The sequence below is a fragment of the Pelodiscus sinensis genome, chromosome 11, assembly GCF_052426305.1.
Source record: "Pelodiscus sinensis isolate ZL-2025 chromosome 11, ASM5242630v1, whole genome shotgun sequence".
NCBI classification, from domain to species: domain Eukaryota; kingdom Metazoa; phylum Chordata; order Testudines; family Trionychidae; genus Pelodiscus; species Pelodiscus sinensis.
Window position 1 is genome coordinate 17397922 of NC_143062.1, and position 24228 is coordinate 17422149.

At 52.8% G+C, this 24228-nt stretch overlaps 2 protein-coding genes across 2 annotated transcripts; both read left to right on the top strand.

The window, feature by feature from the left end:
- The first annotated feature begins 478 nt into the window (after positions 1 to 478).
- On the top strand, positions 479 to 9956 carry VPS51 (VPS51 subunit of GARP complex). The gene is made up of 10 exons (XM_075939145.2): positions 479 to 781; positions 1557 to 1686; positions 1799 to 1945; positions 2562 to 2781; positions 3205 to 3949; positions 7072 to 7287; positions 8100 to 8318; positions 8403 to 8524; positions 8875 to 8962; positions 9430 to 9956. Exons 1-10 carry the CDS (start codon positions 566 to 568, stop codon positions 9688 to 9690), a joined length of 2364 nt encoding a protein of 787 aa, XP_075795260.2. The 5' UTR covers positions 479 to 565; the 3' UTR covers positions 9691 to 9956.
- Positions 9957 to 17701: 7745 nt separating this feature from the next.
- LOC102463208 (toll-like receptor 5) lies at positions 17702 to 23664 on the top strand. Its single transcript, XM_014580301.4, has 2 exons — positions 17702 to 17852; positions 20233 to 23664. Exon 2 carries the CDS (start codon positions 20241 to 20243, stop codon positions 22203 to 22205), a length of 1965 nt encoding a protein of 654 aa, XP_014435787.3. The 5' UTR covers positions 17702 to 17852; positions 20233 to 20240; the 3' UTR covers positions 22206 to 23664.
- The last annotated feature ends 564 nt before the right edge of the window (positions 23665 to 24228 follow it).

Here is a 24228-nt window from a genome sequence, read left to right on the forward strand (position 1 = left end):
ACACATTCATTTGGTGTGGAGATGTGTATATTCAGAGAAGGGAAATTGCCTTTGTAAAGTGTTAAGCAGTTGAGATCCTTATTCAGTCCTATGTTGATAGTGCTGAATTTGGAAAACGAATGTAACCACTGAGAAATTCTAGTAACAGGATGACATCATAAATCAGTTTGAAGGTGTTGGTAAAATAAGGACCAGGAGATGTGATAAAACCACAGCTGTGCAGGAGGCTGATTCACTCATATGTACGTAGAGTTGGACGATTAACATGGTGACGTCGCAGCATGACAGGGCACTGCCACAGGTCCAGGGAACCACACGGAACCTATGATGTCACCAGTTGCAAGGCCCCGGCCTGTGGTTAGCGCTGCCCGCCTCCGGCCAGTCCAGGCTCACGCAGAGACGCAGACACAGGGGCTGGTCTGCACCAGCGGCGCGTGCTCAGGTCGCTACCCATCCCGGAAGTGACCTCACCGCCGTTGGGGAATGTCAACAGGACGTCACTGATCCCGGAAGTGAGCTGGGCTTTGCTCCCCCCTTCCCAGCCTGTGGCTCTCGCCGGGGGAAGATGTCGGCTGCCCAGGGGGGTCCCCTGCCGGGCCCGGCCGAGGGCGGCTCGGAGCCGCCGGGCGGGAAGCGGCGGCCGCACGGGATGCTGAAGCTCTACTACGGGCTGCCGGACCCGGCGGGGGAGGCTCGGGGCGGCCTGGCCCCAGGAGAGGATTTCGGGGGGCCCACTGACATCAACGGGGCGCACTTCGACCCGGAAGTCTTCCTCACTAAGGTGCTCGCTGACCCGGATGTGCTCACCTCCAGCGGGGACCCACAGAACCTCGGGATCCCCGCGTATCAAGGCCCTCCCCCAGGATCCCTCTATGAGCCCCCCACGCTGACCCCTGTGCCGGACCTGCCCTCCCATGCTGACTTCCAGGGCTCGCCCCTCTCCACTGCCTGGTCTACCCCTAGCTGGGACCCAGACTCCTGCGGGACACTCCACACACTGCCTTCCCCGCAGCCCTGTGACCGCAGTGACTGCACCCGGGGATGCTCCACCAAAGGGTTCCACTTTACGGCCTCTCTTGCAGAAAGTCCATCCTGTCAAGCCCCTTTCAATATTGCAACCTTGCTAGGGACTATGGCCTGCTTCTCTTGGAGACCCTCCTCCCTCCCATGCACCTCCCTCCCCCAATATTAGGGGGATGTGGGTCATGACTGAAGGGCCCCAGCAGAGCTGGAGAATAGGGGAGCCCAGGTATGAGACTGTAGTGGCTGCAGGTCAGGATTGAGGGGCATTGACAGAATTTGGCAGGGTGGGGAGGAAGCCCAGTCCTGGGATAACAGGGAACTGAAGATCAGGCTTAAAATGCACCAGCAGAGCTGGGGAAGGCATATAGTCTAGGCCTGGCTTGCATAGGGCTGCAGATCAGTATTGAGAGGCATTGGTAGAACTGTAGGATAAAGCCCAGTGGTGGGATAGCAAGGAAGCAGGTGGGGTTTGAAGAACAGTGGCAGGACTGGCATCTTTGTCCATGCCCTTTATTTACTGTTACTCTTCCTAGCTGCGGAAGGAGTGCTCACTAGCCCAGCTTATGGACTGTGAGACTGACATGGTAAAGCAGATCCGTTCTCTGGACAGTGACATGCAAACCCTGGTGTATGAGAACTACAACAAGTTCATCTCAGCCACAGGTAACATGCAGGGCTGCTCAGATCCCAATCCTCCAGATGTGGGGAATGAGGAAGACCTGTGTCCTTAGCACTGAATTTTGGGCCTTGTTGAATTCATTCTTCTACTCCCCAGACACAATCCGCAAGATGAAGAATGACTTCAAGAAGATGGAGGATGAGATGGATTGCCTGGCTGCCAACATGGCTGTCATCACAGAGTTCAGCGCCCGCATCAGCAGCACCCTGCAAGACCAGCATGAGCAGATCACCAAGCTCTCAGGTACTGTCCACAAGCCATCTTCTGAACCAGCTAGAAAGGTCCAAGGATGTGATTTGAGGTGGGAGGGATACCGGGCTGACTAGGTGTATTGGTTTGATCCAGTGTAGCAGAGATAGCATGGAGATGCTGTCGGGGTAGATGAGTTCATTGGTTGTATCTGACACAGTAAATCTTACGTGAAGTTCAAGAGTAGAGAGGATTCTGGGAGAGTGCTGTCCTCTGCATTGGCTGGGTCAAGTCACCAGTCTCTTCTCAGGCAGCAGGAACTCGGGATGTCCAAGGCTAGAAATGAGGTGTGGAGAAAAGCCTGAGAGGAAGAGCCCTGAAGCTGCACTGTTCATTCCTGTTCTTGGCCAGTGGTTGCTATTCTCCACAGCTCAGAAGAGCAGTGTTTCCATGGTCTCTCCCTCAACTATGGCCAAGATGGCCGCTGATGGAGGGGGAAGAGCAGAGAACAGCCCAGCAAACCACCCAGTGACCAGAAGAATCAGGCTAGAAACGGGGTGGTGGGTGGGTCCATTAAAAGCCCCAGGCTATAAACCGCCTGAGAAGAGCGTAGGGAGGAGGTGCTAAGGAACGCTGGCACTGCCTCTAACAGGGTCTCTCTGGGTCCCAGGGGTCCACACACTCCTGCGCAAGCTGCAGTTTCTCTTTGAGCTGCCTGCACGCCTCACCAAGTGTGTAGAGCTGGAGGCCTATGGACAGGCAGTGCGCTATTACAGCAAAGCCCGTTCTATCCTGCACCAGTACCAGCACATGCCCTCCTTCCAGGGCATTCAGGACGACTGCCAGAAGATCATGGCCAACCTGGCACAGAAGCTGCGGGAGAAATTCAGGTATACACCTTGGATCTGATTCAGTGTTGGGGGAGTGGACAAAGACTGAGGTGGGATAGTCTCATTGGTCTGATCTAGAGTGGGAGGGATACCAGAGTAGATGGGTGCAATGGTCTGATTCAAAGTGAACTAGATTAACTATTAACTTAGTCACACAACTGCCCCCATTCATTTCAGTTAGGTTGTTAACTCTGAAACTTAATGACAATGTGAAATCAGTAAGGCTGAGATTTAAGATTAGGTTTCAGAATCATCATCCCAGCTGTGATAAATGGACTGGATTCAGGTCCAGGAGCTAGCTGTTGTTGCTAATTCCAATAACCGTCCTTTAAACCCTACTGTAGATGCACTGAGAGTGGGGGAGGTGGAGATCCATATCTCAGCTCCTCTGCCATCTCCAATACCCTTTTCTCTCCTTGGCAGAGATGGAGGCTCTGGAGCAAAGGACCTGGCTGAGTGTGTGGAGCTGCTGCTACAGCTGGATGAACCAGCAGAGGAGCTGTGTGACGAGTTCCTTTCTCATGCCCGCTGCCGGTTGGAGGCTGAGCTGGAGACCCTAGAGACAGAGCTGGGGCAGCCAGGAGGTGCTCCTATCACTGACATCCTGGAGTTCATTGACCGTGGCTGCAACATCTTTGTCAGCAACATGTGCCTGGTGATTGCCTCCTATCAGGAGCTCTTTGTCAGCCGAGAAGACAAAGTGCAGGACATCACCCGCATGGCACAGGACAAGCTAGTGGCCTTTGTCAACTGCCTCATGGAGACATACTTCTCCCTGGTGGAGCGGCGCATCCAATTGGAGAAAGGGGTCGGGGACAACTCACTGCTGGTGCGGGCCCTGGACCGCTTCCACCGGCGCCTACAAGCCCTGGCCAAGCTGCTGCCAGCCTCCAATGTGGCAGCTGAGGGCACAGAAATTGTGGTGCGGGCTACCAAGGAGCGCATCCGCCAGTACCTGCTGGCCCTGCAGAACTTCTATCAGGACTGTCTGACTGATGTGCGCCAGTCGCTAGCTGCCCCACGCCTGGCAGGCAAAGAGAGCCCCAACCTGGCCGAACTGCTGGGCACTATGTCGGCCTCCGTCCTTAACCAGATCAAGTCAGTGCTCGCCTACGTCCATCTCTTCACAGCAAAGGACATCACCTTCTCCAACAAGCCATACTTCAAGGTGAGGGGAGGAAGAGGGGACTGTGAGCCCTGGAAGTTAGAGGTTGAGAATCAGGTGTATTCAGTTGCTCCTCCAACTGTTCTGATGCCCCTTAGCAATTCCTAGCTCTTCTCACCCTTTTCATCAGGACAGCTTCAAAGTTCTGTGTCATGGAGGTTGCTATCATTAGCTCTATTTGTAGAGATGAAGAACCCAAAAGGATGGTCCATTGGTTCAGGCACAAGTCCAGGGGTGGGCAATAATATTTAATGGGGGAGGCCATTCCAAGATTTTGATAAGTGGCCAAGGGCTGCATTTTTCCATGGAGGGAGGTCGGGGTCTGGGACAGAGGTTGGGCACAGAGACGAGCTCTCAGGGTAGGGTACTGGGGTGCAGGAGAAACTGTGGTGTCTGAGAGGGAGTTTAGGTGAAGAAACAAGTTGTGACCTGGGGCAAGGTATTGGGGTGCATGGGAGGGTATGGGTGCAGGAGAGGATTCTGGCTTGGGGTAGGGATGTAGGAGGGGTGCAGGCTCTGGGAGGGAGTTGGGTTGTGGGAGGGGATGAGGTGCTAGAGAAAGGCTCTGGCTGGGAGGCGCTTACCCAACCAGCCCCTGGTCATCAGCACTCTATTCCATATGGCTGTCTGCGCTGGGGGCAGGCTTCATGTGCTGCCCCTGCCCCCGCCCCCGCCCCCAGCAAAATCTCTCCAATCCTATTGACCAGTTTCTAGCCAATAGGAGATCAGAGATTTTGCTGGGGGGCAGGGACAGTGCATGAAGACTGCCCCCGCCCCATAGCGTAGACAGCCACAGGCAGCAGCCAGCTGCTTTGAGCAGCCCTGTTCCCTGCCACAGGAGTGGGCCATGGGCTGGATTAAAGGGCTTGGCGAGCCGGATCCAGCCGGCAGCCCACCCCTGCACTAGCCTGTGACTTCAGAGACAGGTTCAATTTCTTGCTCTGCTCTGACTTCCTCTGTAACCTTGTGCTTCGATTTCCCCCATCTAGATAAGGGGGATTATAGGACTGGCCTGCTGCATGGGGTATTGTGAGGATCACTATGTTGAAGACTGTAAGGCACTCAGATGCCAGGGTAGGTCTGGATATGGCCCCAAAGATACACATTGACTCAAGGAGGAAAATGATTTGCCAAAGGTCCCCCGGCAGGACAGTGGCAGAGGTGGGAGCAGAATCCAGTCTGCTGAGTCTCTGTGTGCTATCCTCTAAGCCACATGGCCATAAACACCGAATCCTTGGCTATGGACCTTCCAGGGAGTGAGAATAACACCATAGTCCCCACCTTTGTGGTGACCTCCTTACCCCATCTGTGTCCCACCCCCATGTGCAGGGGGAACATGGACAGGGATAAGAGGCCTGAGGCTGGGGCCACAGGTGGGGATAGGTCTGGGGGCAAGGGTGGAGCCACAGTCAGGCTGCTGTGGGGGCTGGCAACTGGGCCTGTGGCCAAGAGCAGAACAGTGCTGAGGCTGGGGCAGGGCCAGGCACAGGGTTGGGAGCTGGGGATGTAGTTGCAGGCAGGACAGGAGCAGAGCTGGGGGCAGAGAGGTGGTGCTTTCTGGAGACTGGTCCGGGCCTTGCTGTGCCCCTCACCCCCAGCATTCTCTGCCTCCCTAGGGAGCACACGCCTTGTAGATATTGTTCTGTATCAGTCTGCAGGGATTTCCTGACTGCCGCAGGCCCCTCCCTGACTTCCGAACTGGCTTTCAGCTTTTCTGACTCCTACCCCCCCTGCGAGTATTTCATGCAATTGAGACTCCGCTAGCAATGCACCCTTTATGTTGGCACCCAATTCAGTGGTGTGTTTTGTCCCCTGCAGCCTGAAGCCAGAAGGGACCCTGTAGTGATCACCCAGTCCTCTCCCATGCAGCCAGGCCGTAGAATTGTCTTCAGTCACTGGGTTAAAGCATGTGTTTTGGAAAGATCTAGTTCTGTTTTAAAGCAGGGCTGGGGAACCTTCTTTGGGTCGGGGGCTGCTGACCCACAGAAAAATCAGTCAGGAGCCACACACAAGGGAGAAGCAAAAAAACCCCAACAGAAACCCTCCTTGATGCAGCCCCCAGCTGAGACCTTCCCACATTCCCCTTGCACTCCGGAGCCTAGTGGGGGCCCAGGCTAGTAGATGTTGTATGCCCACCCCATCGCGGGGCTGAACGGGGCAGGGTTGAGAGCGCCACCACAGGCTCCCTGATACCGGGTGGGAGTCCTGAGCCTTGAGGGGCCAAATCCAGGGAAGCTGGGGGGCCACATCTGTCCCCCAGGCCTTAGTTCCCCACCAGTGAAAAATTCCAGGCAGTGGCAAGCCCACTGCTCCATTGGGGAGCTGTTGCACTGTTCACTCACCCTCCCTGCTAGGAAATGTCTTTAGTTCAAGGATACATTTATCTAACTTCAACTTACAACCACTGGATCTTGTTGTGCCTTCGTCTGCTAGACTGAAAAGCCCCTTGTAGCAGGTAGATTTTCAGGGTGGCTCACGTGCAGAGAAGAGTTCCTGGGCTAATGAGGGGAAATGGGAACTGATCATAGGAGAGGGGACTAAAAGAGCTGGGCTAGTTTAGACTGGTCAGATGAAGGCCAAGAGGGGATTTGACTGTGTACAGCAGAGGGGCAAACCTCAGGGAAGGCAAAGAGATAGTGAAGCTGAAGGACAATGTTGGCACAAGAGCAGATGGGGATAAAATGTTCAGGCATCAGCTGGGGCTGGCAGTGAGACGATTTCTACCCCCCAGAGAAGAAAGGGTCTGGAACAGCCTCCCAGCAGGAGTAGGGGACAAACAGCCCAGCTGGTTTTCCAAGGGAGTTAGTGGCTGGGTCATATTGGCCTAGTTGCTCATGATAGCAGGGGTGGACTCGGTAACCTAGGAGATCCCTTTGAGTCCTGTGCCCTGTAACTTCTCCCAACCCACTGTCCCCCATGGCTCCCCCACTATGACAGTTCTGCGAGTTACCCTTCATAGCCCTGCCAGGCCTGTTGTCTGGGAGTATGCCACAGGCAGTGCTCTGGGGGAGCAGGCGTGGAGTGGGGAGATGCTGTCAGGATTGCTGCCTGGTTCCAGGTGGAACCACTCTATCAAGCAGTAAGAGAAAGTGTTGAACCGTCCCCTCCCCCACTTCATCCCCCAGGGTGAGTTCTGCAGCCAGGGTGTCCGCGAGGGCCTCATCGTCGGCTTCATCAAGTCCATATGCCAGACAGCCCGGCAGTTCTGTGAGACCACCGGGGACAAGGGTGGCTCCACTCCCCCCACCCTGCTGCTCCTGCTTTCCCGCCTCTGCCTGGACTACGAGACCTCCACCATCAGCTACATCCTCACCCTGACCGATGAGCAGTTCCTAGTGCAGGTGCCAATCCCTGGGACCCAGGGGCAAGGAGGATCCTGGCCTCAATCCCAGAAGCCTCCTGTCCTGCAGTATGGCAGGCGGGGAGTTCCTGGTGGCTGGCTCTGGGTATCCTCCACCAGGGGCCCTGTGTTCAGTTCAAAGCCCCTCATTCCCCAAGGCCTCCTTTGCCATCGGGCTAGTGGGATGGACCGGGACAGGGTGAGAGAGGCCATCTCCCTCTTAGGGCTGTGAGCCCCAAAGAGGAGTGTGCTGGGACATGTGACTCAGCCACATTTTCAGGGATTGTTCCCTGGGGCTGGGAATCATCTGCCATGGGGAAGGGATGGGCTATCTGTGGATGGGCTGACCGAGAGCGTCAGTGGGCGACCTACTGAATAGGCACGCACCCCGCGAGCTCTGCTGCATGCCCCAGCTGCTCTGACCTGTCCCTCAGCAAGCGAGATTCCATCCTCACCCACAGGCAGTGGGGACTTGGAACGCATTAGGGATTGGGGCAGCCTGGGGGGGAAGTGATGGCTGGACGGCACTGGGCAGGGTAGGATGGGGGCATCCCATGCCATTTTGATTGCCCCGTCCCCCGCAGCTGATGAGGAATTGGGTGTGGGGGGGTGAAGCCTCTGCCCACACAGAGCCAGTAGGGAAGCGAGGTGGGATGGGGAGCGACCCTGACCCACATGGAACTGGTGGTGCTACAGGGCATGGGGGGAAGGGCAGGGCAGCCCGTCCCTTCTGAGTGTCCCTCACGCAGAGCTAGTGGGTGTTGGGGAAAGGGCCCTGTCTGGCACCACTGACCCGCTGTTCTCCCTCCCTAGGACCACACGCCCATCACCCCGGTTACTAGTCTGTGTGCGGAGGCCCGTGAGACAGCCCAGAGGCTGCTCAACCACTACGTGAAGGTGCAGGGGCTGATCATCTCGCAGATGCTGCGCAAAAGCGTGGAGACGCGCGACTGGGTCAACACCATTGAGCCGCGCAATGTGCGGGCCGTCATGAAGAGGGTGGTGGAGGACACCACCTCCATAGATGTGCAGGTCAGTGGGAGAGAGGGGGACCCAGGACTTCCTGTACCCCAGGGACCCTGCATTCACCTGGGCTTCTTGTCTCCCCCTGGGCAGGTGGGGCTACTGTACGAAGAGGGCATCCGCAAGGCCCAGAGCAGCGACTCCAGCAAGAGGACTTTCTCCGTGTACAGCAGCTCCCGGCAGCAGAGCCGCTATGCACCCAGCTACACGCCCAGGTCAGGGGGCTATGACTGGCAGGGCGGGGAGGAAAGGGCTGCACCTGGGTGTGGAGTAGGTCAGGAGGTGGGAGTGCAGGGCTGGACTAGCAAGGGGCTGTGGTTTAGGATTGAGGGGACTGGCAGGGCTGGAATAGAAGGGGCCGTGGGGGGAACTGAGGGGCACTGGCAGAGCTGAAGTGGAGGGCCTGCCTTCCCAGCTACATCTCAGGGTGAGCGGCCTGAGCCAGAGGAGCAGGCTTGGAGCCAGGCTCCAGACGCAGCCTCAGGTGAGGAGGCCTGTCCAGATCCAGTCTCTTCTCTGTGCTGCCTGTGTGTGTAACCCCTTGTCTCTGCTTTCCCCCATGCAGTGCCCCCCTGGACACTAACCTCCTGAGCAACATTCAGAAGCTGTTCTCTGAGCGCATCGACATCTTCAGCCCTGTGGAGTTCAACAAGGTGAGCAGAGCCGCCACCCCAGGGGGGTGGGAGAGTCACCCACAGATCAGAGCCCATTTAAAGCCAACCAATCCTCTAGTTCCTCTCTCACCCGGGCATTAGAGCAGGGACACAGTCCCTACCACTCATTCCGTCTGATCGCAGTGGTCTCTTTTGGCCGTAGGATCCATTAATCTTCAATGGAACCCTGCCACCAACATATTAGAGGAGGAACAGAGCTCCCCACAGACCTCCCCTAATCCTTCCTCCAGAGCCATCACACATCCACTCCATATTCCCTCTCACTTCCCTGCTCCCTGGCTGCCACTGACTTCCTTGCCTGCTGGCTGGGAATGCAGCCCAGATCTGGCTTCATTCCTCCACAAGAGATTTCTGCCATGTGGGGAGCCCTGGAGAGCATTCTTCCCCCGCGTTCTCTACGTGCATGGGAGGGGAGGTCATTCAAGCACTGTCCCCTATACCCATAGGTCTCCGTCCTGACCGGCATTATCAAGATCAGCCTGAAGACCTTCCTGGAGTGTGTGCGGCTGCGGACTTTCGGGCGCTATGGCCTACAGCAGATCCAGGTGGACTGCTACTATCTACAGCTCTACCTGTGGCGCTTTGTCTGCGATGAGAACCTGGTGCACTTCCTGCTAGATGAAATTGTGGGCAGCACGGCCCACCGCTGCCTGGACCCTGTGCCCATGGAGCAGAGTGTCATCGAGGTCATCTGCGAGAGGGGCTAATGCCAGGGGAGTCCACCGAGCCTTGAGGCGGACGCCAGCTTACTCCTGGCCGGAGAGCGGACACTTGTACCCCTAAGACTCATCTGTTCCACTGGACCTTTCCCACACCAGCTGGCTGGGAGGAGTGCCTGGGAGCATGGCAAAGAATGGCCTGTGAACATATCAGAGGAGGGAGGGATGCCCTGTGAACATGCCCATTGCTGCTAGCCTGGCTCTTATTGGGCCGAGTGGGGAATGTGCTGAATAAAACATACCATGGTCTATCACATCTCTGCTGCTCATTGCCAGCTCCGGGGTTGGCTCCCCTCCATCGGCCTCAATCTCTAAGACTCCCCACCCCCACCCCCCATTATATACGGCTTCCCTAGTGCCTTGTTACTTGCAAGGTCTGGATAAAGATGTCCCGCCCCCTTCTCAGAACGGCCCCTCCCATCCAGCACTAGCCTTTTCCTCTGTCCTTACCGGAGGTAAATGCAAGAGCTTTTGCCTCTTCAAACTGCCGTCTTCAACGGCCTCTCGTATTCCTCAAAACTCATCTCTTCGCCCGTTCCTTCTCTGCCTCCTCGTTTCGCTTTGTGCGATTTATGGAATCATAGCAGGGTAGGGCTGGAAGGGGCCTCGAGATCATCTGGTCCAGGGGTTTCCAACCTTTTTTGAGTACAAGATCACTTTGAATTGAAGTGCAATTCAAGATCTACCTCAAAACCAAATACCCTTGTCCCGCCTCCTCTGTGCCCCTTCTCCGAGGCCCCGCCCCTGCTCACTCCATCCTCCCTCCCTTCCCCATCCTCCCTCACTTTTGCCAGGCTGGGGCAGAGAGTTTGGGTGCAGGCTCTGGTCTTGGATTAAAGGGTTTGGAGTGTGAGAGGGGCTCTGAGCTGAGCTCGGGGCAGGCAGTTGGGGTACCGGCAGGGTTCTAGGTGCAGGCTCTGTGAGGGTGTTTGGATGCAGGGGTGCTCAGGGCTAGGGCAGGGGCTCGGGGTGCAGGAGGGGTTCATGACTGGGGTAGGGTTTCAGGATTTGGACTCCAGCTGGGCCCTGCTTATCTCAGGTGGCTCCTGGGTGGTGGTGCAGTGGGGCTAAGGCAGGCTCACTCCTGCCCTGGACCTGCACCACTCTCAAATGCAGCCAGCAAACTCCCTCCATCCCAAGTCCTGTTGTGCCCCCTTCCCTGCTCTGTGGAGACAGGATACAGAGTGGGAGGGAGGTACTTTGACATCAGCACCTCTTCTCTCCATCGCCTGTCCTGCACAGCAAGCAGGAGACAGTTCCAAGGCAAAGGGCAGGAGATGCACAGCAGTGGGGGGAGGGGCACTTGACAGCCTCTTGGTCAAACCAGACAGAATCACCTGTCACAGGCTCCAAGATCTACCAGTAGATCCCAATCAACTGGTTGTTGACCACTGATCTGGTCCATCCTTGCAGGCTCGAGTATAGCTTGGCCATCCCTGCTAGGTGTCTGTCTAATGTGTTCTAAAAACCTCCAGTAAGGGGGATTCTGCCTTGCTCCTTCTGTAACCTCTTCTAGTCCTTACCTAGTGTTTGCGTTAGAAAGTTTTTTTTCTGGTAACTAACGTGCGTTTCCCTTGCTGCAGTCTAATCCATTTACTTCTTGTCCGATTCTGTGTGGATGTGGAGAACAACTGATATTTATAGCAACCTTTTGCATGTAAGTCTGGTGCCCAAAACAACACAGGATGCTTGCTCAGGCTCCGCAATGCCAAGTAGAGCCCAACAATTAGATCCTGTGTCTGACATGCAACATACCACACTCCTGTTACTACATCCCAGAATGACCTTTGCTGTTTTTGCAACAGCATCACAGTGTTGGATCATATTCAACTTGAGATCCTCTATGGCGCCCTCCAGTTCCTTTTCTGCAGTACTGCTGCCCAGCCAGTTACTCCCTGGGGGTACATCTACACTACAGAGCTAATTCGAACTAAGCTAATTCGAACTAACGCGTCTAGAACTAAAAACTAGTTCGAATTAGCGTTTTGCTAATTCAAACTAGCATGTCCACATTAAGTGGACCCTGAACCGGGCTTAAGGATGGCCGGAAGCAGTGCCGGCAGGGCATCGGAGGAGGACTTAGAGCGTGAAGATGCTGTCTCAGGCTAGCCGAGGGCTGCGCTTAAAGGGACCCGACCCCCACCCCGGACAGACAGTTCTCAGGGGTGCCCTGCTTGCAAACCAGTCCTGGCTTGGAGTGCCCGGAGTGCCCACACTGGGCACATCACAGCACTCGGCCATCAGCCCGGCTGCACTTGCCGCAGGCTGCCATCTGGGGAGAGGGGGCAATTGGGGGGCTGTAGGAGAGCTTCCACCCCCAGAAGCCCGCAGAGCCAGCCCAGTCCTCCCCATCGGGGGCTCGTGCCCCATTCCTCCCTCACCTCCTTCCACTTACCCTTCCCTAGCCCCTTTTCTTGATGTACAAAATAAAGGACAATTGTGTTCAAAAATGGAATCTGTCTTTATTGAACAAAACTGGGGGAGACTAGGAAAAGGATGTGGGAGAGGGGAAGAGAGAGGGTGGGAGAGGGGAGGGCAACTACAATGATCAGGGGTTGGGAACAGGTCCCATATGAAGAGAAGCTAAAGAGACTGGGACTTTTCAGCTTAGAAAAGAGGAGACGGAAGGGGGACAGGATAGAGGTCTCTAAAAGCAGGAGTTGGGTGGAGAGGGTGCATACAGAAAAGTTCTTCATTAGTTCCCATAAAGAAGGACTAGAGGACACCAAAGGAAAGGAATGGGTAGCAGGCTTCAAACTAGTAACAAAGTTGTTCTTCACAAAGCAAAGAGTCAACCTGTGGAACTCCTTGCTGCAGGAGGCTGTGAAGGCTAGAACTAGAACAGAGTTTAAAGGGACGTGAGATCAAGTGATGGAGGTTGGGTCCATGGAGTGCTATTAGCCAGGGGGTAAGAGTGGTGTCCCTGCCCAAGGTTTGTGGAAGGCTGGAGAGGGATGGCACTAGACAAATGGCTTGGTCACTGTCTTCGGTCCATCCCCTCCAAGGTCCCTAGGGTTGGCCACTGTCAGCAGACAGGCTACTGGGCTAGACGGACCTTTGGTCTGACCCAGGACGGCCATTGTAAGCTCAGGGCTCAGGGTCGGGGGTCTCAGTGGACCCCCTTGATTTTCATGCACACCTGCTCCTGGGTGGCTAGGCTGGCAGCTCTCCTGCCCTAGACAGCCACTTTCCTGTGCCTAGTGCGGAGATCGTGGACGAGGTCCACGATGTCCGCACTAGCCCAGGCGGGTGCCCGCCTCTTGCGGTCCCGGGCAATCTCCCGGGAGCTGCCAGCCTGGTCCCAGGAAGAGGGGGAGGGCTGGGGGGCATCAGGTGGCTGGCTCGAGCCGTGCCAGGTGCAGGGTCTGCTGGCTGGGTGCTGGCAGGCTTGCACCTGGCACGGGCACTGTAGCCAGCCCGTGCCCCTTTAAGGGGTCCGGGGCCGGGAGGGGGGCAATAGAGTTTCCCTGGTGTTGGCCTGAGTGGCCACCAGGGAAACCTGGGGAGGGCTAGCCTCCCACTAGTTCGAATTAAGGGGCTACACACCCCTTAATTCGAACTAGCTAGTTCGAACTAGGCTTAATCCTCGTAAAATGAGGTTTTTCTAGTTCGAACTAAGCGCTCCGCTAGTTCGAATTAAGTTCGAACTAGCGGAGCGCTAGTGTAGCGCCTATGAAAGTTAGTTCGAACTAACGTCCGTTAGTTCGAACTAACGTCCGTAGTGTAGACATACCCTGGCTGTGTCTACACTGGCATGAATTTCCGGAACTGCTTAAAATGGAATACTATTCTGTTTTCAGTTTTTCCGGAAAAGGAGCGTCTACATTGGCAGGCTGCTTTTCCAGAAAAGCCCTTTTTCCGGAAAAGCGTCTGTGGCCAATGTAGACGCACTTTTCCGGAAAAGACTACTGGGCTGTCTACACTGGCCCTTTTCCAGAACAGTGTTCCGGAATAAGGACTTATGCCCGAGTGGGAGCAGAATAGTTTTTCTGGAATAGCGGCTGATTTTGTACAGTAGAGCATCGTTGCTTTTCTGGAAATTCAAGGGCCAGTGTAGACACCTCGCAGCTTATTCCGGAAAAGCGGCTGATTTTCCGGAATAAGTGGCCCAGTGTAGACACAGCCCCTGGGTTTGAATTTGGGTGTTTGATTTTTTTTCTTCCCCAAGGTACTGCTTTGCACTTGGTTTTTATTGTCTTTCACCCTGTTGATTTCAGACCAATTCTCCAATTTATCCAAAGTCACTTTGAATTCTAACCCTGTCCTCCAAAGTGCTAGCAATTCCCCTCAGCGTTGTCTCATCTGCATATTTTATAAGCATAGTCTTTACTGCACCATCCAAGTCGTGAATGGAAATATTAAATAGCACTAGAGTCAGGACAGACCCTGCAGAACCCCACTAGATATATACTCCCAGTACAGCAAATCATTGATAAGAAGTCTTGGAGGATAGAGTTTCAATTGGTTAAGCATCCACCTTACGGTAATTTCTCCCTTTTTGAAGATAGGTGTTCTCCTCCCATTCCTCTGAGACCTTGTTCATTCTCCATATATTCCTGAAAATAGTAGCTACTGATTTGCAGATTGCTCTGGCATGTTCCTTAACTACCTTATCATGCATTTAGATAGCCCCTGTTGACTTGAATACATCTAACTTCTTTAACATGTTCTTCTCCTATTCTAGAATGCATTCCTGCCTCTCTTTCGTATTAACCCTATTAAGTATCTGGTCCCAATGAACCAGCGAAGACTGAAGCAAAACAGGCATTAACCACTTCAGCCTTCCCAATATCATTCATTGTTTGCTCTCCTTCCTCACTGAGTAATTCTTTGTCTCCCTCTTAATTCTAACAGGTGCAGAAAGGGAGGTGCTGGCCACAGTACAGATGCCACACATGAGTGAAAATGCCCTGTTCTGTGGGATTCTCCATCCCCATTCTCCAGAGTGGGGCTGGGCAGCGAGGAAGGTGTTTTCACCCAGGCCAGAGGTTAATGCCGAGGGCAGATTATACCAATAAATGGGATTGGTTTGTCAAATCTTTCACAAAGATAACGGAGGGCTGATCTACACTGGGCACTTATATTTACATAACTGCACGGAGGGACATGCAGTTATGCTGACCTAGCCTGTGGCGTAGTTCAGTGATGGAAGGATTCTTCTATTGACCGGGCTACTGTCTCAGGCTGTCTCTAGACTGGCCAGTTTTTCCGGAAAATCAGCCACTTTTCTGGAAAAACTTGCCAGCTGTCTACACTGGCCACTTGAATTTCCGCAAAAGCACTGACTTCCTACTGTAAGAAATCAGTGCTTTTTGCGGAAATACTATGCTGCTCCCGTTTGGGCAAAAGTCCCTTTTGCGCAAAAGTTTTGTGCAAAAGGGCCAGTGTAGACAGCCCAGATTTGTTTTGCGCAAAAACGCGTCTACATTGGCCACGGACACTTTTCTGCAAAAAGTGCTTTTGCGGAAAAGCGTCCGTGCCAATCTAGACGCTGTGTTCCGAAAATGCTTTTAACGGAAAACTTTTCCGTTAAAAGCATTTCTGGAAAATCATGCCAGTCTAGACGTAGCCTCAGAGAGGAGGATTAACTACACCAACTGAAGAATCCTGTTGGCACAGGCGCTGTAGACACTGAAGTGTTACAGTGGCGCAGCTGCAGCTGTGCTGCTATTGTAGTTTAAATGTAGACATACCCTAAGCCTCATTAGCACCTACTTCTTGGGGGAGGCACAGCAGCTGTTTACACAACAACCACTCACTCAGTACTGAGGCTATGCCTGTACTGGGAGAAGGCATACTGATGCTAGCTTTAGCCTAGAGTGCACAGGAAACGAGGGCAGTGAAGATGTTGTATCATGGACTGTAACACGGACTAGCCTCTCAAATAAGTAGCCACGGTCCCTGGTAGGCTTCTACGGATATTCATACTGCTGCCTGTACTACCCGCTCTTTGCTATTGTTACCCATGCGAGATATTAAAGCTAGATGCATTTATCTACCCATGCTTCACTTACACCTTTGTGGTGCACACACACGCTTGGTGCCTCTGGGGTGGGACACAGCTGTTCCCAAAAAGACTGCTCACTGCTTGCTGAAATGCGGTGGCTGCTGCTGTAGAGTGTGGCTAGCATTAACACTGTACAAAGCAACCGTTTAGAACAGGAACACCTCCAGCCCTGATTTAACTGGGACTAGCAGGGTGACTGGAATTTGAGAAGGTGCGTTTAATGCTGCTATGCCTGGGGAACGTGTTTTTAATCTGCACCAGGGGTTAGAACTGCAACACTGAGTGTCCTGCAAATGACTTCAGCAGGACAGTGGGAGCCACCCCACCCCACTGCATCCCGGTAGTGTCAGCACTGCTCCTGAGGGGAGCATGCCTCCTCTCCTGTTCCAGGCAGCACAACAGTCCTTAATGCCACACCAGCACTGATTCTGAGAGAAGAGGTTCCCACACTGAGACCCCACCCCAGGCCCTGTATCACAGCACCCCCTCCCACCATGTGGGGGCATCTGTATTGATTGCAAGGAGAAGGTTTTCACTGCAACCTATGCCACCCACCCCTTGCAAAACCTCTACCCTGTCTCCCATCTAAATCCTGGCCAGACTTAATGCTGGGGTGACCAGCTCACAGCAGTCTAGCAGTTGGCTCTTTCTTTACTACCCTCCCAAACAGCAGCAAGAGGTTGCATAAAAAGGGCCCTTTCATGGCTGAGTGGTTCTTCCTGCATCCCAATCCCTAGCAAAACGCAGGACTATGTAGCACTTTAAATACTAACAAGATGGTTTATTAGATGAGGAGCTTTCGTGGGCCAGACCCACTTCCTCAGACCCTAGGCCCCTCTGCAGTCAGAACACCCCTGGTTTCGTAACTTGGACTGATTCTGTTTGCTTCAGAGGACAGCGTGTGCCCCACAACCTGGCACTCGCACAGGCTGTGTTGAAAGGGCCACAGTTGGGTAATACTCTTGTGCACTGTGCAGTTTGCGCACAGTATGTCCCAGGCGCTGAGTGTGCGCAGAAGTTGTAACCCCTTGTGCCCTGCAGTGCTGCTCAGAGGCAGGGACATTCCAGGGTTGGGCAAGCGAACGTGCTTTGACAAAGAGGTAAATCACAACCTGGGAAAATACCAGCTCAAGGAGGAAGCATTGTGGGAGTCTGGTTCTTCCTGGCCAGGCTCTCTCCTGGCTCAACTGAAATGTCATTTGCCATCACAGAACAGCCCAAGGTGTCCACCTTGTTTCCTTTTCCTCCCTTCTAACACGATGCCAACGTGGGGTCCCGGCTGGGGCCCACAGGCACTATTTCAACATTGCAGCAGCATTTATCATTGGCGTTGCAGCAGCACCAACAGCCCCAGCTGAGATCAGGGCCCCATTGTGCCAGGCGCTGCACAGACCCTGACTGATTTCAGGGCCCTGTTGTGCTGACTGCTGCAGACACAGTGACAGTCGGCCCCTGCCAGGATAGTTTCAATAAACAAGGCAGATACACAAATATTTCCCCCATTTCACAGATGGGACATAGAGGCCCAGAGTGGTTCCATGATCTGCCCACATTCCCACAGGGTATCCAAGCCAACCATAACTCAGGGATTCTCCAGTCTCATTTTTCAGTTGAAGCTGGTCACCAGGGACCAGAATGGTACAAGGACGTTTTGATCTGAAGCATCCTAAGGTCAGCAGAGTCCCAGTCCAAATGATCAGCCTTTCACACATGTACTGTTATAAGTAGGAGACTGGGTGTCAGGACTCCTAGGTTTATTCCAGCTCTGGGTGGGAGTGATGTCTAGCAGTTAGAACAGGCAGGCTGAGAGCATGGCTGTGGTTTGTTGCCTCAAGAAGATGTAAGGCCACTAACCCCAGCTTGCTAGCAAGACCAGCGACCATTCACAGCAAAGGCCTCAGGAAGCAGTAACTGCAGCAAGGGGGCCAGAGGGGAATTTCCCCCAACTTCCCATTTTGCAAGTTCCTGAACTCCCACTGAGTAAACAGCCGCCGAGGTGGGGGCCAGAGCATCTGGAGACAGCTGTCCTCTTCCGCGGTGCAGGCTTACATAAAGCCGGAGCAGACGGGTGGACAGCAAAGGGCACAGGTGGTGAACGTGATTGCTCTGTGGTGCCTCCAGCACGAATCCTCGCTTGGTCAGGGTGAGTAGAGGCTCCGGCAGGGATGGGGGACATGCTGGGTGGAAGGGGCAGCTCAGCGAAAGGATACAGCAGGGTGCCTGCAGTGCGGGTCTGGGGGTGCCTTGTGAGTATGGCTGCTCCAAGGGAGCTGTTCCTGGGGCCTTCTGCTGAGAGGAAGGAGCAAGTTACTGCCAGCTGAGCTGAGCCCCCTCACACTCGTTTCTCGTAGGCTCCTGGGCAGTTGTTGGGTACTGCCAGAAGTCACTGCCTTGGAGAGGGAAGCTACTTGGTTCCCCATTCCCCCAGCTGCAGTGCCCTGTACCCGATTCCTGAGGCAGCAAGTATATGAGGGAGGGAAACGCACACACAGCTACCCTGGAGAGCCTTCTGGCTTTACTTGTGCCTGCACCTTACAGCTCCAGCACACAACAGAAATTGCAAATCAAGTGTCCTCTCAGCTCCCTCTATACTCACTCATCTAGCACCATGGGAAAGAAAGAAATCACTTGCTTGGGACCCCTAGATCTTGCATCCCTCAACCTGCTCAATGCCGAGATCCCAGACAGATCCCTTCCACCTTCATTATTTGCATCCAAGTAGTACTTAAGAGCGCCAGTCATGCACAGGGCCCCCTTGTGCCCAGTGCTTTACAAACACCTTCCTTGAGATCCCTTCCAGCCCATGCAACATCAGCTACTAGCTCCACTGCCCTTAGGATGGCCCTCTCACTCCACGTTCGACACAAGCTCAGGTTCTGTTAGAGACAGAGCTGCTCAGAAAATGCAAATTATCTTTATTTTATTGCTTTAATGTTCCTATAGAAAGTTCTTGTTTCTTTGATGGAAAAAAATGAACCAAAAAGTGGTTGGGAGCATTGTTTCAGTTTTCCATTAAAATATTGTTTTATTGCTTTCATAACACAAAGGCTGTGGCTAGACTGGGAAGTTTTTCCGCAAAATCAGCTGCTTTTGCGGAAAAACTTGCCAGCTGTCTACACTGGCCGCTTGAATTTCCTCAAGAACACTGACGATCTCATGTAAGAAATCAGTGCTTCTTGCGGAAATACTATGCTGCTCCCATTCGGGCAAAAGTCTTTTTGCGCAAAAGCTTTTGCGCAAAATGGCCAGTGTAGACAGCTCAGATTTGTTTTGCACAAAAAAGCTCTGATCGCAAAAATGGCGATTGGGGCTTTTTTGCGCAAAAGTGCATCTAGATTGGCACGGATGCTTTTCTTCAAAAAGTGCTTTTGCGGAAAAGCATCTGTGCCAATCTAGATGCTCTTTTCCGCAAATGCTTTTAACGGAAAACCTTTCTGTTAAAAGCATTTGCGGAAAATCATGCCAGTCTAGACGTAGCCAAAATGTATTACCCAAAAACATATTGAAGACTAAAAGCTGATTTTTTAAACAAAAAGATGAATACATTTTACCCAAACCAACATTATTTTAGTTAAACATTTTTCAGTTTCCAGATTTTTTTTTTTATCAGACAAGTGGAAATTTTTCCATGACATGAAAAATGTCAACAAAACACTCAGATTTAGACAAAAGCCATTTTGTCAGGGAAACAATATGTTTTGACAAAGGATCTTGCCAGCTGTCATGTATGGAGACCCTTCTTGTTGTCCCAGCTACAGGCAGACACCTTCAGTCTATGGGATTTATCTTGCAGACCATCACAATGGTGTCTGCGCACCTGCCAGCTAAAATCAATAGCCATAGACCAGTCCCCTTTTAGATTTCTTGCTGTCTCTGTATACCGCTAGTCCTTTGGGTGGGTTGTTACTAGTAGTGGGAATCAAACCTGGGATTTCAAGCAGGCTCCCTCAAGAGAGAGGCACATTTCTAGATTGGCATGATTTTCCGGAAATGCTTATAACGGAAAAGTTTTCCGTTAAAAGCATTTTCGGAAAAAAGTGTCTAGATTGGCACAGATGCTTTTCCGCAAGAGCACTTTTTGTGGAAAAGCATCTGTGACCAATCTAGACGCGCTTTTGTGCAAAACAAATCTGGGCTGTCTACACTGGCCCTTTTACGCAAAAGTTTTGAGCAAAAGGGACTTTTGCCTGAACGGGAGCGGCATAGTATTTCCGCAAAAAGCACTGATTTCTTACAGTAGGAAGTCAGTGCTTTTGCGGAAATTCAAGCGGCCAGTGTAGACAGCTGGCAAGTTTTTCCGGAGAAGCGGCTGATTTTCCAGAAAAACTGGCCAGTCTAGACACAGCCAGAGAGTTTTATTATACCAGTAGCAACCTCATCAACCAGCCATGATGAGAGGGAGCTAGTGTACTACCCAGAATGGGTGAATTGCACCTGCATCTAGCACCACCAGCAGGCACAATACAAGTGTCCCATTACAAAAGGGGGGATGGTGGAGTAACACTGTTCTCACTCTTTGGCAGGTGCCACCATGCGCCGGTTCCTTTGGCTCCTGGCGCTCTGGTTGCTGAGCTCTAGTCCTGCCCTGGCTGATGTTCGGAGCTGTCATGTTTCCGTGGCCCAGTCTTTGGTGATCTCTAGCTGCCAAGCTCAACTCCATGAAACGGTGCCAGAAATTGATTCATCCACCGAGATTCTTCTGCTGAATTTCAACCTCCTCTCCAACATCTCAGCCTCCTCCTTCCCCAGGTTGGAGAGGCTGAGGAAGCTGTCTCTGGGATATCAGCTGGGGGGAACACTCTCCATTGGAGAGAAGGCTTTTGAGAAGGTGGCCAATGTCACATTTCTGGACCTTGGGGGCAACAGGAAGCTGAGCCTCCATCCCATGGCTTTGGCCGGCTTGCGGCAGCTTGAGGTGCTCCTGCTGGATGTCAATGGCCTTGATGAGGCTGTTCTGGAAGGCGGCTATTTCCAGGATTTGGTGTCCCTCCGAAGGCTGGATCTCACAGGGAACCAAATAAAGAGGCTGAGACCTGATTCCTCTTTCCAGGGCTTGAAGCTGCTGACATCCCTCCATCTGCGGTTGAACAAGATCAAGGCAATCTGCGGGGAGGATCTGACCCACCTTGGGGGACAACACCTGTCCCTCCTAGATCTCTCGTCAAACTTGCTGTCCTATAGAGACCCTTGGTACAACCGCACCTGCCCCAGTCCCTTCCACAGCATCACAGTGGAAACCCTGGATGTCTCCTCCAACCCATGGGATGTGGGTGGTGCTGAACGGTTCTTCAAGGCCATGGGGGGTGCCCAGATACGGCATCTGAAGTTGCAGCACTCAGGGGCCATTGGGAGGGGCTTTGGGTTCAATAACCTGCGTGGCCTCTCTGCTTCCACCTTCTCAGGACTCATCCGTAGCAGAGTCCTCTCCTTTGACATGTCTCATGGCTTCCTCTCCAAGTTGGGCCCTTTGATCTTCTCGGGTCTGCCTGAGCTGAGAATGCTGCGCCTGGCATCCAATCAGATCCACGAGATCCATGGGGAGACCTTTGCTGGGCTGCAGCACCTCTGCACCCTGGATCTCTCTCACAATCTGCTGGGGGAGCTGAAGACGGAGGTTCTCCAGCGCCTAAGCCAATCCCCACTGCTGCACCTCAACCTCAAGTCCAACCACATTGGGGCCATCCAGCACAATGCCCTGGAGGGACTGAGAACTCTGAGGATGCTGGATCTGCAGGACAATGCCCTCTCACGCATACCGCCAGGGCGACTCCCTGCCCTGGAGCGCCTGCTGCTGGGCCAGAACAGGATCAAGCATGCCTGGGGGATTGGGAAGCTTTCCACAAACCTGACCTTCCTCGACTTGTCTTCCAACCACATGCAAGACCTCAGAGGCATCTGGAACGAGCTGAGGGGCATCCCTGCCCTGCAGTTCCTGAACCTATCACACAACCTGCTCTCAACGTGCTCTGAGCACCAGGACAGAGCCACACCCAGGCAAAGCCAGCTCAGGGTGGTGGACCTTTCCCAGAACTCTCTGAATATCGTCTGGAATTCAGGGGGCTGTGTGGATGTCTTCCACCATCTAGACAGGCTGATGGTCTTGAATCTCAGCAGAAACAACCTCCAGACTTTGCCTGAGGGTCTATTTCAGGGACTGGTGTCTCTCCAGGCTCTGGATCTTTCTGGGAACCTCATAGCCTTGCTCCCAGACAGGTCGTTCCAGGACCTGCATTCCCTGCAGGTGTTAGGGCTGCAGGGTAACCACTTGATGACTCTGTCACCGTCTGTTTTTGAGCCGCTCCATGCACTAGCATTCCTGAATCTCCAGGAGGTCTCTCTGCTTTGCCACTGCAGCTTGCTGGACCTGGAGGCTTGGCTGCACTCCACCAACCTGACCCTGAGTAGTAAGAAGGAAGGGATCACCTGCCGTGTGCCCACCCCTCCCTTCCCAGAAATGCCCCTCCTTTCCTTCATCCACGGCAGCTGTGTCAAGTAGCATAGCCCGCGCTGCGTCCTTTCCCCAGCACAGGATTCCACCTGTGTGGCTTTTAAGCTGTACCATATGCCATGCGCTTGGCACAGACAACGATGCCCAGTCCCCTTCAGTCGTGAACCAGTTTCCCAAAGGCATAAACACAGCCTGGACTAGAAGTCAAGGCATCTGGGTTTGACTCTGGGAGTAGAGTCTAGTGGTTGGAAGGATGGGGGAGGGGAGGGGAGTTGAGTTCAGTTGTATTTCTAGTTCTGGGAGTGAGGGGGCCTCAGCAGAGAGCTAGGAGTCAGGCTCCCTGGTTTCCAGCTCCAGGAAGACAGGGAGATCTAGCGGTTAGATCAGGGGCACTGGGAGTCTGGATATTCTGTCCTGCCCTCGGCTGTACAGCAATTCTCCTTTGCCCATTTTGCAGTAGAGGCACTTGGAGATTTATTAAAGCTTGGGTGTATTAAAATACTCACAGTCATCAGCCCTGTTCCTCTAGTGCCAGCAGAATAGGTTGAAATCCCATACTAACGTACAGCTCCTGACAAAGTAGGGGCTATGCTTTCTCAATTCTGGAGCATTATGGGTATGCTGTGGACATTAGGCAGGCTCCGTTTAGCACAAATGCAGGTTCAGTCACTGGCTACATTCCAGTGGGATCATGCCTTACCTAGAGAACAAGGTGTGATTTTTAACACGTGTGAGCCCACATCTGTTACTTAAACCTGTTGGCATGTTCAAATCATAATGCAGCCCAGGTGAGCTGCAATTTTAGCATGTTAGTTTACCAAGGTAAACCCACAATAATTTTGTCTATACTGGGGTTTGAATGTGTTAAAAACACACCTTTTATCCTTACTTAGACCTAGGCAAGCGTTCACCCAATGGGAGGGCTGGTACTGGTAATTACTATTATATTGTGTTACTGTAGGAACCAAGTCAGAGTCCTCTGGTGCTCCATGCTTTACAAATGCAGAACAAAATGCCCCTGCCCCTACTTCAGAAATGACCCACAAGGCAGCATGCCAGATAGAGACACAGGGGGCACTGCTACACTTATTCACATTGCAGTGCGCTGTTTGCTGACACAGCCTTCCATGGTGAGACTGTACGGTTCTGGCAAAGACTGTGCTACTGATATTGGAATAGCTGCAGCTGTATGGTGGCAAAAATACTGTTGTCAAAACTGTTGAGAGTAGATGTGGCCTGAAATTGCAAGCTCTTTGGGCCAGAGACCATCTTTTGGTTTTGCATGTGTAAGCACCTAGCACAATGGGATCCTGGCCCATGACTGGGACTCTAGAAACCATCACAATACACAACAAGATTAATGATAGTGTTTATAGACGTGATTGGGGCTTTCAGCCGGGAGCTGGGTTTTTGTATGAGTGCTGTTTCCTAAATGGTCTCACTGAAAAGCTGTGTTGATTTTTTTGTTGTTATCTTTGCCAATAAAATTTCAAATTAATTCATGCAATTTTAGAAGAGCATTTATTGAGAACTGGGATGTGCCAGGGGCTGCAAGGACGTGGGAGTATAAGGTAGGGATGTTAAATATCAGTTAATTGAATAGTCAAGTAACCTCATGAATTCTTATCGGTTAGTCGACCGACTGAACATAAGATTGGCCATACTGGATCAGACCAAAGGTCCATCTAGCCCAGTATCCTGTCTGTCATAGTGGCCTATACCATATGCCCCAGAGGGAGGAAACACAACAGGTAATCCTCACGTGATCCCTCCCCTGTCACCCACCTCCAGAGAAACAGAGGCTAGAGATACCATTCCTACCCATCCTGGCTAATAGCCATTGATGGACCTAACCTCCATGAATCTATCTAGCTCTTTTTTTAATCCTGTTAAAGTTCTAGCCTTCACCACATCCTCTGACAAGGAGTTCCACAGGTTGACTGTGTGCTGTGTGAAGAAAAACTTCCTTTTGTTTGTTTTAAAGCTGCTGCCTATTAATTTCATATGGTGACCCCTATTTTTTTTTATTGTGGGAATAAGTAAATAACTTCTCTTTACTCACTTTTTCCAT

Coding starts and splice junctions, on each gene's coding strand:
- LOC102463208 (XM_014580301.4), top strand. CDS start 20,241: ATGCGCCGGTTCCTTTGGCTCCTGGCGCTCTGGTTGCTGAGCTCTAGT.
- VPS51 (XM_075939145.2), top strand. CDS start 566: ATGTCGGCTGCCCAGGGGGGTCCCCTGCCGGGCCCGGCCGAGGGCGGC. Junction 1,946..2,561: donor GCAGATCACCAAGCTCTCAG/GTACTGTCCACA, acceptor TCTGGGTCCCAG/GGGTCCACACACTCCTGCGC. Junction 7,288..8,099: donor ATGAGCAGTTCCTAGTGCAG/GTGCCAATCCCT, acceptor CTCCCTCCCTAG/GACCACACGCCCATCACCCC.